The sequence below is a fragment of the Nicotiana tabacum genome, chromosome 8, assembly GCF_000715075.1.
Source record: "Nicotiana tabacum cultivar K326 chromosome 8, ASM71507v2, whole genome shotgun sequence".
NCBI lineage: Eukaryota > Viridiplantae > Streptophyta > Magnoliopsida > Solanales > Solanaceae > Nicotiana > Nicotiana tabacum.
The window spans coordinates 166522873-166535037 of record NC_134087.1 but is presented as its reverse complement, the minus strand read 5'-3'; the positions used below and the strand labels follow the sequence as shown (position 1 = coordinate 166535037).

At 38.2% G+C, this 12165-nt stretch overlaps 1 protein-coding gene across 1 annotated transcript; it reads left to right on the top strand.

Moving 5' to 3' along the window:
- The first annotated feature begins 7127 nt into the window (after positions 1-7127).
- Positions 7128-10826, top strand: LOC107787015 (uncharacterized). The gene is made up of 3 exons (XM_016608531.2): positions 7128-7752; positions 8248-8367; positions 9030-10826. The coding sequence occupies exons 1-3, from the start codon at positions 7405-7407 to the stop codon at positions 10590-10592; spliced, it is 2031 nt and encodes a 676-aa protein (XP_016464017.2). The 5' UTR covers positions 7128-7404; the 3' UTR covers positions 10593-10826.
- Positions 10827-12165: the final 1339 nt, after the last annotated feature.

Genomic DNA, 12165 nt, shown 5'->3' with positions numbered 1-12165 from the left:
GCTCCGAGTAAGTGTTTTTGACTTTGGAGGTTCTTGGGATCAGCTCTTGCCGTTAGTGGAGTTTGCCTACAACAACAGTTATCAGTCGAGCATCCAGATGGCTCCCTATGAGGCATTATATAGTAGACCGTGTCGGTCGCCGGTTGGATGGTTTGAGCCGAGAGAGGCTCGGTTGTTGGGTATAGATTTAGTTCAAGATGCCTTAGATAAGGTTAATATTATTCAGGATGGGCTTCGTACAACTCAATCCAAGCAAAAGAGTTATGCCGACCGTAAGGTTCGTGATGTGGCATACATGGTCGGGGAGCGAGTGTTGCTTCGGGTGTCGCCCATGAAGGGTGTGATGAGATTTGGGAAGAAGGGCAAGCTAAGCCCTAGGTTCATCAGGCCTTTTGAGATCCTTAATCAAGTGGGAGAGGTGGCTTACAGACTTGCGTTTCCGCTGGGTTTATCAACTGTGCATCTAGTGTTTCATGTGTTTATGCTTCGGAAGTATCACGGTGATCCATCCCATGTGTTAGACTTCAGCACTGTCCAATTGGACAGGGATTTGACCTACGAGGAGGAGCCGGTAGCTATAATAGACCGATGGGTTCGTCAGTTGAGATCGAAGAGTTATTCGTTGGTTCGCGTGCAATGGAGAGGCTAGCCTGTTGAGGCAGCTTCCTGGGAGTCCGAGTCCGATATGCGGAGCCTATATCCCCATCTTTTCACCGACTCAGGTACTTTACTATGTCCGTTCGAGGACAAACGGTTGTTTTAGAGGTGGAGAATGTGATGACCTTAAGGGTCATCTTTTGTTTTAGAATCCGAATCCGGGTTCCGAGGCCTTGAAAACCTCATTTTCTTTCTCTTCAATTTACGTGCACAGTTCGGACACTTTTTCGAAAAGCCTTCATGTGAAATTTAAGAAGAATATTGAATTTTGCCTTTAAAATTAATTAAAGTTGATGTCGGTAATTTTTTTGGTAAACGGGACCAGACCTGTGACTTGATAGTCCCGTAGGGTCCGTAGTAAAATATGGGACTTGGGCGTATGTCTGGAATCAAATTCCGAAGTCCCTAGCCCGAGAAATGAATTTTTGAAGAAAATTATTTGCTGAAAAATATAACGATTTTTAGAAATGGAATAGTATGTGATCTCGTTGGTATCGGACCCGTATTTTGGTTTTGGAGTCTGGTATAGGCCCGTTATGGTATTTAGACCTTATATGTGAAATTTGGTGAAAAATGGAAGAGATTTGATGAAATTCGGACCCTTGGTTGAGAAAATAGAAATTTTGAACTATCTTGTAAATTTCATGAGTTATGGTGTTAAATTCGTTGTTTAAGATGTTATTTTGGCAATTTTATTGCAAGAGAAAGTCCATATGATGTTTTTAGACTTGTGTGCATATTTGGTTTTGAGCCTCGAGGGCTCGCGTAAGTTTTGAATAGGCCACAGAGTGTTTTGGACTTAGGAAAAATATTGCTGGTATGCTTCAACTGTTGCAGGCCTCTGATCTCGCAATTACGAGATCAGGCTTTGCAATTGCAAGCTTCACAGGCTTGGCAATTGCGAGCCTTTCATCGCAAATGTGATCAAAAGGTTGGGCCAGCATAGTTCGCAAATGCGAACAAACCTTCGCAAATGCGAAGGGAGTCTGGGAAGGGAAATGATCGCAAATGCGATCATTTGATCGCAATTGCGAGGTCTATGATCGCAAATGCGACACTTTCCTCGCATTTGCGAATGCAGCAAAGATTGTGAAAGCTTCACAATTGCGATAGCCTTTTCGCAATTGCGACATTTACAGCTGAGTAAAAGGGGTCTTGGACGGGATTTTTCATTTATTCTTCAAATTTTCGAAGCCTAAACTCCAAGAGGCAATTTTTCTAGAGCAAGTTCTTCCCAAAATCATAGGTAAATGATTCTTAACTTACTTCTTCCAATATATTTCATCTTTTTATAAGATTTCATCCTAGAATCTAGGATTTTTCATGGGAAATTGGGTGTTTTTGGGTAGAATTTAAGAATTTCAAAATTTAGGGATTTAGACCTCAAATTGGCGTTGGATTTCAAAACCAATTGCATATTTGGGCTCGTGGGTGAATGGGTAATCAGGTTTTGGTCCGAACTTCGAGTTTTGACCAAGCGGACCCGGGGTCGGTTTTTAACTTTTTGGGGAAAATATTGGGAAATCTATAACTAAGCATGAGAATTGAGTTCTTTAGCATTTACTGATGTTATTAAGTTAATTATGACCAGATACAAGCGGATTAGAAGTGGAACCGAGAGGTAAAGCGGTAATTGAGGCTTGAATTTTGGCCGTGGAATCGAGGTAAGTGTTTGGTCTAACCTTAGCTTGATGGAATATGAGTTGTCTTAATTGCTACGTGTTTAGTTGTTGAGTACGACGTATAGATGTGGTGACGAGTATCTATACGTTATTGTTGGGTCATAGCATGCAAATGAGTCTTATACTTGTAGCCATTGTGTCTCTTATCACGTATTGTTCATGCTTAAGCTGGTTGCTCTTCATGTTGAACAATATATTTTCATGTTATTGGGTAATTATTGAGTATTGACTCAAGTTGAGATTTATATTGTGAATTTAATTGTTGAAACGAGATTGGTTATAGCTGATTCCCTTATCAGGATGTTATTATTTCTATTGTTTGGGTGAGGAAAAGTGTAAAACACGAAGGGTGATATCGTGCACGATATTGTGAGGGAGTGTTAATGCATGAAGGGTGATGTCGTGCCATATTTAGTAAGTGTTAATGCATGAAGGGTGGTGCCGTGCCATATTCCTGTGAGTGTTAATGCACGAAGGGTGATGAGTGTCATGATTATGAGAGAGTTAATGCACGAAGGGTGATGCCATGCCGTTTCTGTTGATTTTTATGGTGAGGATGAGAGTAAAAGCACGAAGGGTGATGTCGTGCACGCGTTACTGTGTTATCATATCTGTTGGTTCAAAGTTTAATATTTACCTTGCTTCTTTACTTTATTATTATCAGAATTTGATATTCCCCTCAAAATGTTTCCCTTTCCCGTCTTTACCTGTTAAATTTCTGTAGTTATTATTTCTCGTATATAATTTAACTGCACATGTTTATATAGTTGTCGTGTCCTAGCTTCGTCACTACTTCGCCAAGGTTAGGCTAGACACTTACCAGTACATTGAGTCGGTTGTACTGATATTACACTCTACACTTTCTGTGCAGATTTTGATGCCAGACCTCGTGACTAGAGTTGAGGTTGTTGCCTTCAGTCCATGGGAGACCCAAGGTAGATCTGCCGGCGATTCCAGACCCTGAAGTCCCCCTTTCCTCTATTTTAGTTTTTCCTATCTCTTTCTATTTTGAGAACAAATGTATTTCTTTTAAACCAATATTTGTAGAATTTCTTAGACGTTCGTGGATTGTGACACCAGATCATTGGGGCAGTCATGAATTAGAATTGTTGAACTGTTATAACACTTCTGCACCTTACCTCTGTTTGGCTTTAGCTATTATTTAATTCTGTTCTGGTTAATGATTAATGTGATAAAACTGTATTTGTCGGCTTGCCTAGCTTTCAAGTATAGGCGCTATTACGATCCCGACGGTGGAAAATCCAGGTCGTGATAATGTTCTTGGAGAGTTGAAAAATCCATCAAAAAGACTTGGTCAATAATACCTGGTGCTATTTTTTGGAGTATTTGGAATAAAAGGAACCGTAAATATTTTGATGGAATTTCAACTCCTAACCACACTCTTAAAGCCACTTGTTTAATTAACTTATTTAGTTGGTTCAATCAGGACCCTGTAATTAGTGTTGAACTATTTCTGAATTTTGTTTGCTCCTTAATTGTCCTGTAAGTTTTTGCATATGAGCAGACAATACCTTTATGTTATAATTTTTACTATGCATCTTCTTGATGCCATTTAATGAAATCCCCTTACTTCTTAAAAAAAATTCTTTTTTCTGTCTCAATTTATGTGGTGATATTTGATTCGGTACAGAGTTTAAAAAAGAAATGAAACTTTTGAAACTTTTAGTGTTGTCACGCCCCAAAATCCGAGGAGCGCGACCGGCGCTCAACCAAGTAAACCCGACTGAGCAAGCCTGTCAGGTTTCATTCTACCCAAACTAATTCATGAATAAGTATGATATGGACTCCATTAATCATACTTAGTAAGTATTTCATTAACAATTTCCATTTCATTTCCATTAGCAGCTTAAATCATAATTATCAAAATATTACAAGTTTTATAAATCTTTGCCAAACATCAATATTTCTACTTTAATTCCAACACCCGACACTACCCACAACCTGTCTACGGAGCCTCTAAACACAACTGAAGAGTAATATAATATAAAAATGCCGATAACAAGGCTCCGGCTATACCTCAAATACAAAGTACATGATGAATAGATAAAATAGGACCCCGAAACGAAGTGGGGTTCACCAAGTCAGCTGAAAGGATGATACGACACTAGCTGCGACCAACACTGCCTGCTATAGAAACACCTACATCCATTAAAGATGTAACGCCCCCGGCAAAAAGGATGTTAGTGCCATCGAATAACACTAGTATGTATAACTAAACACCATCTAGTTAGAAAGAACTATCATACAAGAACAAAGAAATCATATAGGTCGATCAAAAACTTTAACAATCACCATATCATCAAATAAAAGAATCATACAACTTCCACATCATTTTTCCATAACTTTTTAGTTTGGGGCATTCCATACTATTCATCATATGTTTCCAATACCACCGCTATCTTGAGCGGAGTCCGATCTCGACCCGATCGGCTAGGTCGCCTCATTTGAGACATATGCTTCAATCACAATCTCATTTTCCTTCTTTTTCGGAATTCATTCACAATACCATCGCTATCTTGAGCGGAGTCCGATCTCAGCCCGATCAGCTAGGCCGCCTTACCAAGGCGTTGTTCCCTTATCATTAATCAATTCATTTCACATATATCATTCATAGGCACTTGGGGCCACAACTTATCACATCATACTTGGCACTAGGCCACATTTCATAACTCAATCTCTTCTTTCCCACATTTCACATCATTTCCACATATTTCACATCAATATCAATTTCAACAACAAGCCATTCAATTCAAGATGTCAAGTACACATGAGAGGAATAATGAACCATGGGCATATACAATATTTCAGAAATCATACACCTCAAGTTTATTAACAATGGAACTTTAAACACAACGGATTCTTCCAAAAAAGGAGGGGATACACCAAACCACAATAAAAACATACATCAAAAGCATAAGCAAGCAATTTCATCAAGTGTTCTTGAATTACTCTTTTCCAATCATGACAATATACAATTTCAATATCGAAGTATGTAACAACTCGGATCACATTGGATGTACTCATAAGGCAAGACATTATCTCGAACAACCACTTATGGCATAAATTGTGTATAAAGCCTTTAGGGCACTTTATTATTGAAGTCATTTATGGAAAGCAAAGTCGAGGCTCATTTCATAATCTGTTTCATATTTTCTCATGTCATAGGCATCACCAGGTACAATTATAATTCAAGTTCTCGGCACATTGGCCAAACTCTATTTCCTAAATTCATTTGATTACTTCAAACATCTCTATACATATAGGGTTTCACATAGTTTGGCATAATATATGCAGCTCCGATCTCAATTTAAGGTCTTAGCATTTCAATACATGATTCATATTCCTTGCACCCTTTTTAAGTTATCAAGAATAGCGCATTGATCATATTGGAATGCATCTTTCACAAATATAGGGTCACAACACCATTTCATGTAAAGTATCAATCAAAGCAAGAATCCAAATTTCAGTCTTACCACATTTACACAAACATCAATAGAGCTCAATTTCTAAAAGACGGGGTTTTAGCCATACATACCTTGTTTAAGCTTTCCTTAAGTTACTACAACATTCCGGAAATTCTAGCAATCCCAATCTACTTTGAGACATAACAAGATTGAACACAAATTAGGAAGGTATTCATGGTTTCAGCTCATTTGAGCATTTCATCAAATACTAGTTGTGCATCTTGATTTCAAATCTCTTTTACAAGGTTTCTTTCATTCCCCAACCCAATCTTTACTTATTTATGTTCAACAATCTTTTCACAAACCTAATTTGTACATGCATATCTACATAGTAGTATTACACCCAAGAATCATACCTCAATACCCCACCTTATACCCCAAACTCGAAATTAAAGTCTAGGGTATGGAACCTTACCTCTTAGATGAAGAACTTGTGATTGAGTTCTTTGATTCTTGAAGATTGATGCAAGATTGGATGATTGAATGTTGGGTTCCTCCTTCTCTCTCTAAAATGCTCTCATATCTCTCAAAAATCAGTAAGAAATGACCCCAAAATGAACCCCAAAGCCTATATATTAAAATAGGGCCGGGTTATAAAAATAGGAAGATTAACCCTCCGAAGTCGGGTTTGCAGAATGGACCGCAAAACATGAATGCGGGTCGCAAAATGCATCGCAGAATCGGTGCCCAAAACTGGGCTACACTGGTCCAGTTTGCGACCAGATTTGCGATCGCAGATCAAGTATGCGGACCACATAATGGTTTTTGCGATCGCAGAATTGACGCAGGATCGCATTTTTCCAGCCTTTGGTAATTTGATCATAACTTTGTGTAGGAATGTCCAAATGAAGAACGGTTTGAAGCATTTGAAACTAGACTCAAAGACCTTTCATTTGATAGGTTGTTCATCACATAAAACCTTACACATATTTAGATATGCTTGTTCAAAGTGTGCTCTTGTGCAAACTCAGTTGGAATCTTAGCCTATTATGAAATTTTCCAATGTGACTTACGCTTAGGCATTTCCTTGGGCCCCAAATTACTTACCACATGACTTGTACACTTATTTACCAAATTCAATTGATGTCCACCATGTTAATAGCACATAAAATGTTATAATTAGCCTACGTGACACCCCAAAATCCTAAATTACTTAGTGAAATTTTCTGGGGCCTTACAAGTGTAAAATAAATTATAGATACTTGTATAATTTTAAATTATTAAAATTATTAACAACGGTAATAATAGGAAGTTTAAAGTGAATTTATTAACAAAGACCGGAAGTACGACACAATTTAGAGACACGGAGTATTTGTCTGTCATTACATAACCACGCTCCTGGACCAAAACCCCCAAAACCGTACCAGTAATCTAGTTATATACTAGTACTTGATACACACTGCTACCTCTTCCTTCGTCACAAACCAAAAATAGATCACTGAATCTTGAATCTACTCCCTCTCAACCCCTATTTCCACGCCCCCATCTTCGACCATCTCTCATACTAATGGGCCCCTCTATTACACACACACACAGAGTGATAGAAGGAGCTGAATAATGGCTGAATCTGTGAATCAAAGATGATGATCACCGCCAGCAACGCTGAGCTCCCGGCGATTATATTCTCCGAATTAGATCTTTTGCACAAACCGCCTTATAATACTCGTAAACCGTCTCGTCGGAAAACGAACAACTTCGCCGCTGCCGGAGTGAAGTTGCGAGGAACTCCTAATGGGAGGAGAAGCAGGCCTGAAACTCCTCTTCTCCGCTGGAAGTTCAAGGACAATGCCTCTATAAAGGAAGAAACTTCGCCATCGGAGCTTGATCGGAAATGTAGCCGGAGTGTGGTTTCCGCTAGGAAGTTAGCTGCTGGACTGTTTAAGCAGCAGCTTCCGGAAGTCAACCACGGTCAAAACTTAGGGTTTCAGGTATTTTTCCGTAAATTAATTTTTTTATTTAGGGCTTTTGTGATTTGGCTGTTGATATATTGATTGACAGTTAACACTCGTCAAAAAAATTTGATTTTTCGAATCTAAGTAATTAGCTTGCATTTATATTACAAGGTGCATTAACTTAACATTTTGCATTTAGTCAAAGCAAAGGAGTAATAGAGAAAAGTGGAATCACTTCAGTAGTTTATTATTTCTTCCTAATTGAGATTTCTCCTTTTTAGTGCTTTTGGGTATAACTGATTGTCAATTAACACGCAGCAACAAATAAAATTTTGATTATTTGAATCTTATTGATTCTAAAATATTAGCTCACACTTACATTAGTTGCATTACTGTACACTGATTTGGCATTTTGATGAATTTGATCAAACCAATTATGTTTGAATAATTAGGTATAGTGGAGAAAATGGAACCATTTTAGTAGTCTATTGAGAACCATTTCATCTTCATATATTTCTTTCTTCCATGCAGGCTGGTCGGGTTGAGGTGCCCTTTCATTGTCATCATCGCAGTAAAGTGCATGACTCTCACATTAATTCAGTTCCGAGTCCTCGATCTGTCTTTGGTCCATTAAATGGCCATTTTCACAAGGTATGTGACTTTTTTTTTCTTAGAAGCTTTGAATCTTTTTTGTAACTGTCTATGCTTCCTTATATCATGAAGTTCTAGAGTTGTCAGGGACATAGTCCTATACAAATGTAGCATGTAGCGACACGAGACTCACCCCTTATATTAGGGGGACATAATTCTCCCAAAATATTCTTTATGCCATCTTAACTTCTTAACCCCTTTCATAGCGAAGTCACAGAGTTGTCTGGAACATGGACCTGTGCAATGTAGTAGGTGCAGGGATTCGAGATTCCCCCTTATATTGGAGGGATACAGTGCTCACAGAATGTTCTGAATATTGTGTCAACTGTCTTAACCCCTTATATGGAAAGTCATGGAGTTGTCTGGGACATGGTCCTTTACAATGTAGTATCCACTTATATTAGAGAAACTAGAGTTATGGGTGTATATTCCTATGCGATGGAATAGATGCAGGAAGACAAGATTTTAAGGGTAGACTCTTGCTGTCATCATTCTGCATAACTCTTCTTAATACTTTAATATTTTTGATATTGAAGACTCTTTAATATCCCTATTTCACAAAAAAAGACTCTTGATCTTAGTACTTAAACACATTGTCTTCCATTTTATATTTGTTTCTATTTTGCTGATCTAACTTTGTTGCATTTCTCTATGTTATGTAGCTAGAACCCTCGCTTCAGTTTTCCCACTCTGCTATGGAGGGGGCTACAAAGTGGGATCCAGTTGGCTGGACAACAGCGGTGGAAACAAATAAGGTATACGGCTATGAGAAGGTTCTTGATCAACAAGTGAATACTGCTTCAATGATTTCTTCCCTTGAGGCAGAACTAGAATGCGCTCGTGCCAGAGTTCATCAACTTGAGACAGAACGGCAGTCATCAAAAAAGAAACTCGAACAGTTTTTGAGGAAACTTAGTGAAGAAAAGGCAGCATGGCGAAGCAGAGATCATGAGAAAATTCGTTCAATTATGGATGACATGAGAGCTGACTTCTCCCGAGAGAGGAAAAACCGAAAGAGGCTGGAAATAGTCAATTCCAAATTAGTTAATGAGTTGGCTGATGCCAAGTTATCAGCAAAACGCTATCTGCAAAATTACGAGAAGGAAAGGCAGGCTAGAGGGTTGATAGAAGAAGTGTGCGATGAATTGGCCAAAGAACTTGGAGAAGACAAGGCTGAAGTTGAGGAATTGAAGAGGGAATCTCTGAAGTTCACAGAGGAAGTAGATGAAGAAAGAAAGATGTTGCAGATGGCTGAGGTTTGGCGTGAGGAGCGGGTTCAGATGAAACTAGTTGATGCTAAGGTGATGCTTGAAGAGAAGTATTCCCAGATGAAGAAACTAATTGGAGAGCTAGAATCATTTCTAAGTTCTAGAGGTAAGAGTTTGGATGTGGAGGAGATGAAAAGAGCCGAACAACTCCAACAGGCAGCTGCCTCTTTGAATATTCGTGATATTAGAGAACTCATGTATGAACCTTCAAATCCAGATGATATTTTCTCCATTTTCGAAGATGCTCATTTCGTTGAACCTGATGAAAGGGAGATCCAGCCATGTACTGCATATAGTCCTGCAAGCCATGCCTCCAAGCTTCGCACTCTCAGTCCTGATGGTGATGTTTACAACTTCGACAAACATTCTCATGCATATGTCAATCAGAATGATTATATAGAGGAAGAGGGAAGTGAGTGGGAAACAGTTACTCATCTTGAGGAGCAAGGCTCTAGTTATTCTCCTGAAGGAAGTATTTCATCCGTCAACAAGTATTGTCGGCACAGCAATGTATCAAGAAGTGGAGCAGGCTGGGAGAGATTTGGTGGTGATGGCACACCGGTTTCGGAAATTAGTGAAGTATGTTCCGGACCAGCTCAGCAACTTACAGAGGTGTCATCTGTATCTAGGTTTCGGAGATCATGCCCACGCAATGGAGACAAGTTCAAAATAAAATCACTAGAAGGAACTAATGGGAGGCTGTCAAACGGAAGGCTATCGAATGGGGCCATTCTTTCTCCACATCATGGTTCGAGTAAAGGCGGCTTTAGCCCTTCGGACCTAGGAAGCCAGTGGAGCTCACCTGACTCGAGCAATCCACGAATAGCACGCGGAATGAAAGGATGCATTGAATGGCCACATAACTCTCAGAAGAAAAGCTTAAAAGCAAAGTTATTGCAGGCAAGCACAGAGAGCCAGAAGGTCCAGTTGCGCCAGGTCTTGAAGCAGAAGATCTGAGAGAGAGTTCTGAATACCTGAACATGAGGCCTCCTGTCAGTAGGTGTATCAGTAAAACTAAAACAAAATTCAAATATTTTTCCGAGAATAGTCTGCTAACTGGAATTTGTTGGAGAATCATGTCTATGTATCGATAAATAACTTTGTCGTCAAAGCTATAAGAATTTACTGTAATTTCAACGGTGTATTATTTTGGTATTTCTTTAAGTTATGACTTGGGCCGTTTATTACCAATATACACCCTCCACAGAAGTTTCAGTAACAAAGAGAAACTTTGCGTAGTTGATTTTATACTTCTATGCCACACAAGAAGGAGTGACTTATGTGGTGTCTAATTTTTCGCGTGCACTGGATTATTGAAGGACCTAGTTCTTCTATGTGTTCCTTAAGCTACAATTGCAGAATAAATAATACAGAAAATAAAGAACACAAGTATTTTTACTTGGAAAATACCCGGCTCTAAAGGTGAAAAAACCCACGACCCACTTTCTAGTAATTTTCCCAATACTTCGCTACAACTCTGAGCCAAATAGCAATGTTTACGAACTCTTGCAAGCCTAAAGATTAACTCTAACCCTTGTAGCAACACGCCACAAGTTGTTGCGACTACTTCAAGTTAACTCTAACTTGAATGATACAATTCGAGTACCTAATACAATTACTTTGAAAAAAAGCTGAAAGGTACAACTCAAAAGCTCCTAGTACAATTGAACTAGAATGAAAGACAGACACCTGGAACTGATTCTTCAATTTGGTTTATGTAACTTCAGGTTCGCACTCTTGAAACTCACATGAGTTGCTCACAAGTTGCTTTGCTATTTTGCCCTCAATTCTTGCTTAACTTCAGTATGTGTGTGTCACCTGTAAAAGAGAATACAATTGATATATATATAGTTAGTAGGAATAGGATTAACTAGAAACCTGATGCTTTACTATTCCTTGGTGGAAGAGTTCTAGTTAACTTTAACTTCTAACCCTTTTCTTATATTGGATAGAGTTTTCTTCAGTAAGGAGTCCTGCTCCTTATCAAATATGCAATCTTTTTGCAGGGGCAGCTCGACGAATTTTGTGGCCTAAAGCCAAATCTATATGCTATATTAAAAGCACGAAGGCCCTTAGCGAAATGTTGTTCGTCTTTTTTACCCTTTAAAAATAAAGTTCATATTAGACAAAATAGCTATTCAACTTATTTTCCTAATAGTTAGGAATTAGTTCCTTATTTGAATTATGTATGAAGTCTTAATATTTAAGAGGTCAAAATCAATTAAGATTTTACCTTATTTAAATTATTTATATAATAGTAATCATTTCATATCTTTATATTAAAAGGAGAGTAGTGAAATATGTGATTAAGTCAAGTGACAAGCTAAAATGAAGCCACATGACAATTTTATGGAATCTATTTGTATAACAATGAAAAAATTTATTATTAGATATTCTTTTGGATTTAATTAATAATTTAAAAATATATCTATGAGGAATTGCATATTCTGTAACTTATAATTACCATATTTAGAGTATTATTATATGACAAATGATTTACTTTAAGTGACGAGTTAAAGTAAGTATTAAT

What these genes read in the sequence shown, in the direction of transcription:
- LOC107787015 (XM_016608531.2), top strand. Translation starts at nt 7,405, where the DNA reads ATGATGATCACCGCCAGCAACGCTGAGCTCCCGGCGATTATATTCTCC. An exon ending in GTCAAAACTTAGGGTTTCAG is followed by an intron (nt 7,753 to 8,247) that starts GTATTTTTCCGT and finishes TCTTCCATGCAG; the next exon opens with GCTGGTCGGGTTGAGGTGCC. An exon ending in TAAATGGCCATTTTCACAAG is followed by an intron (nt 8,368 to 9,029) that starts GTATGTGACTTT and finishes TATGTTATGTAG; the next exon opens with CTAGAACCCTCGCTTCAGTT.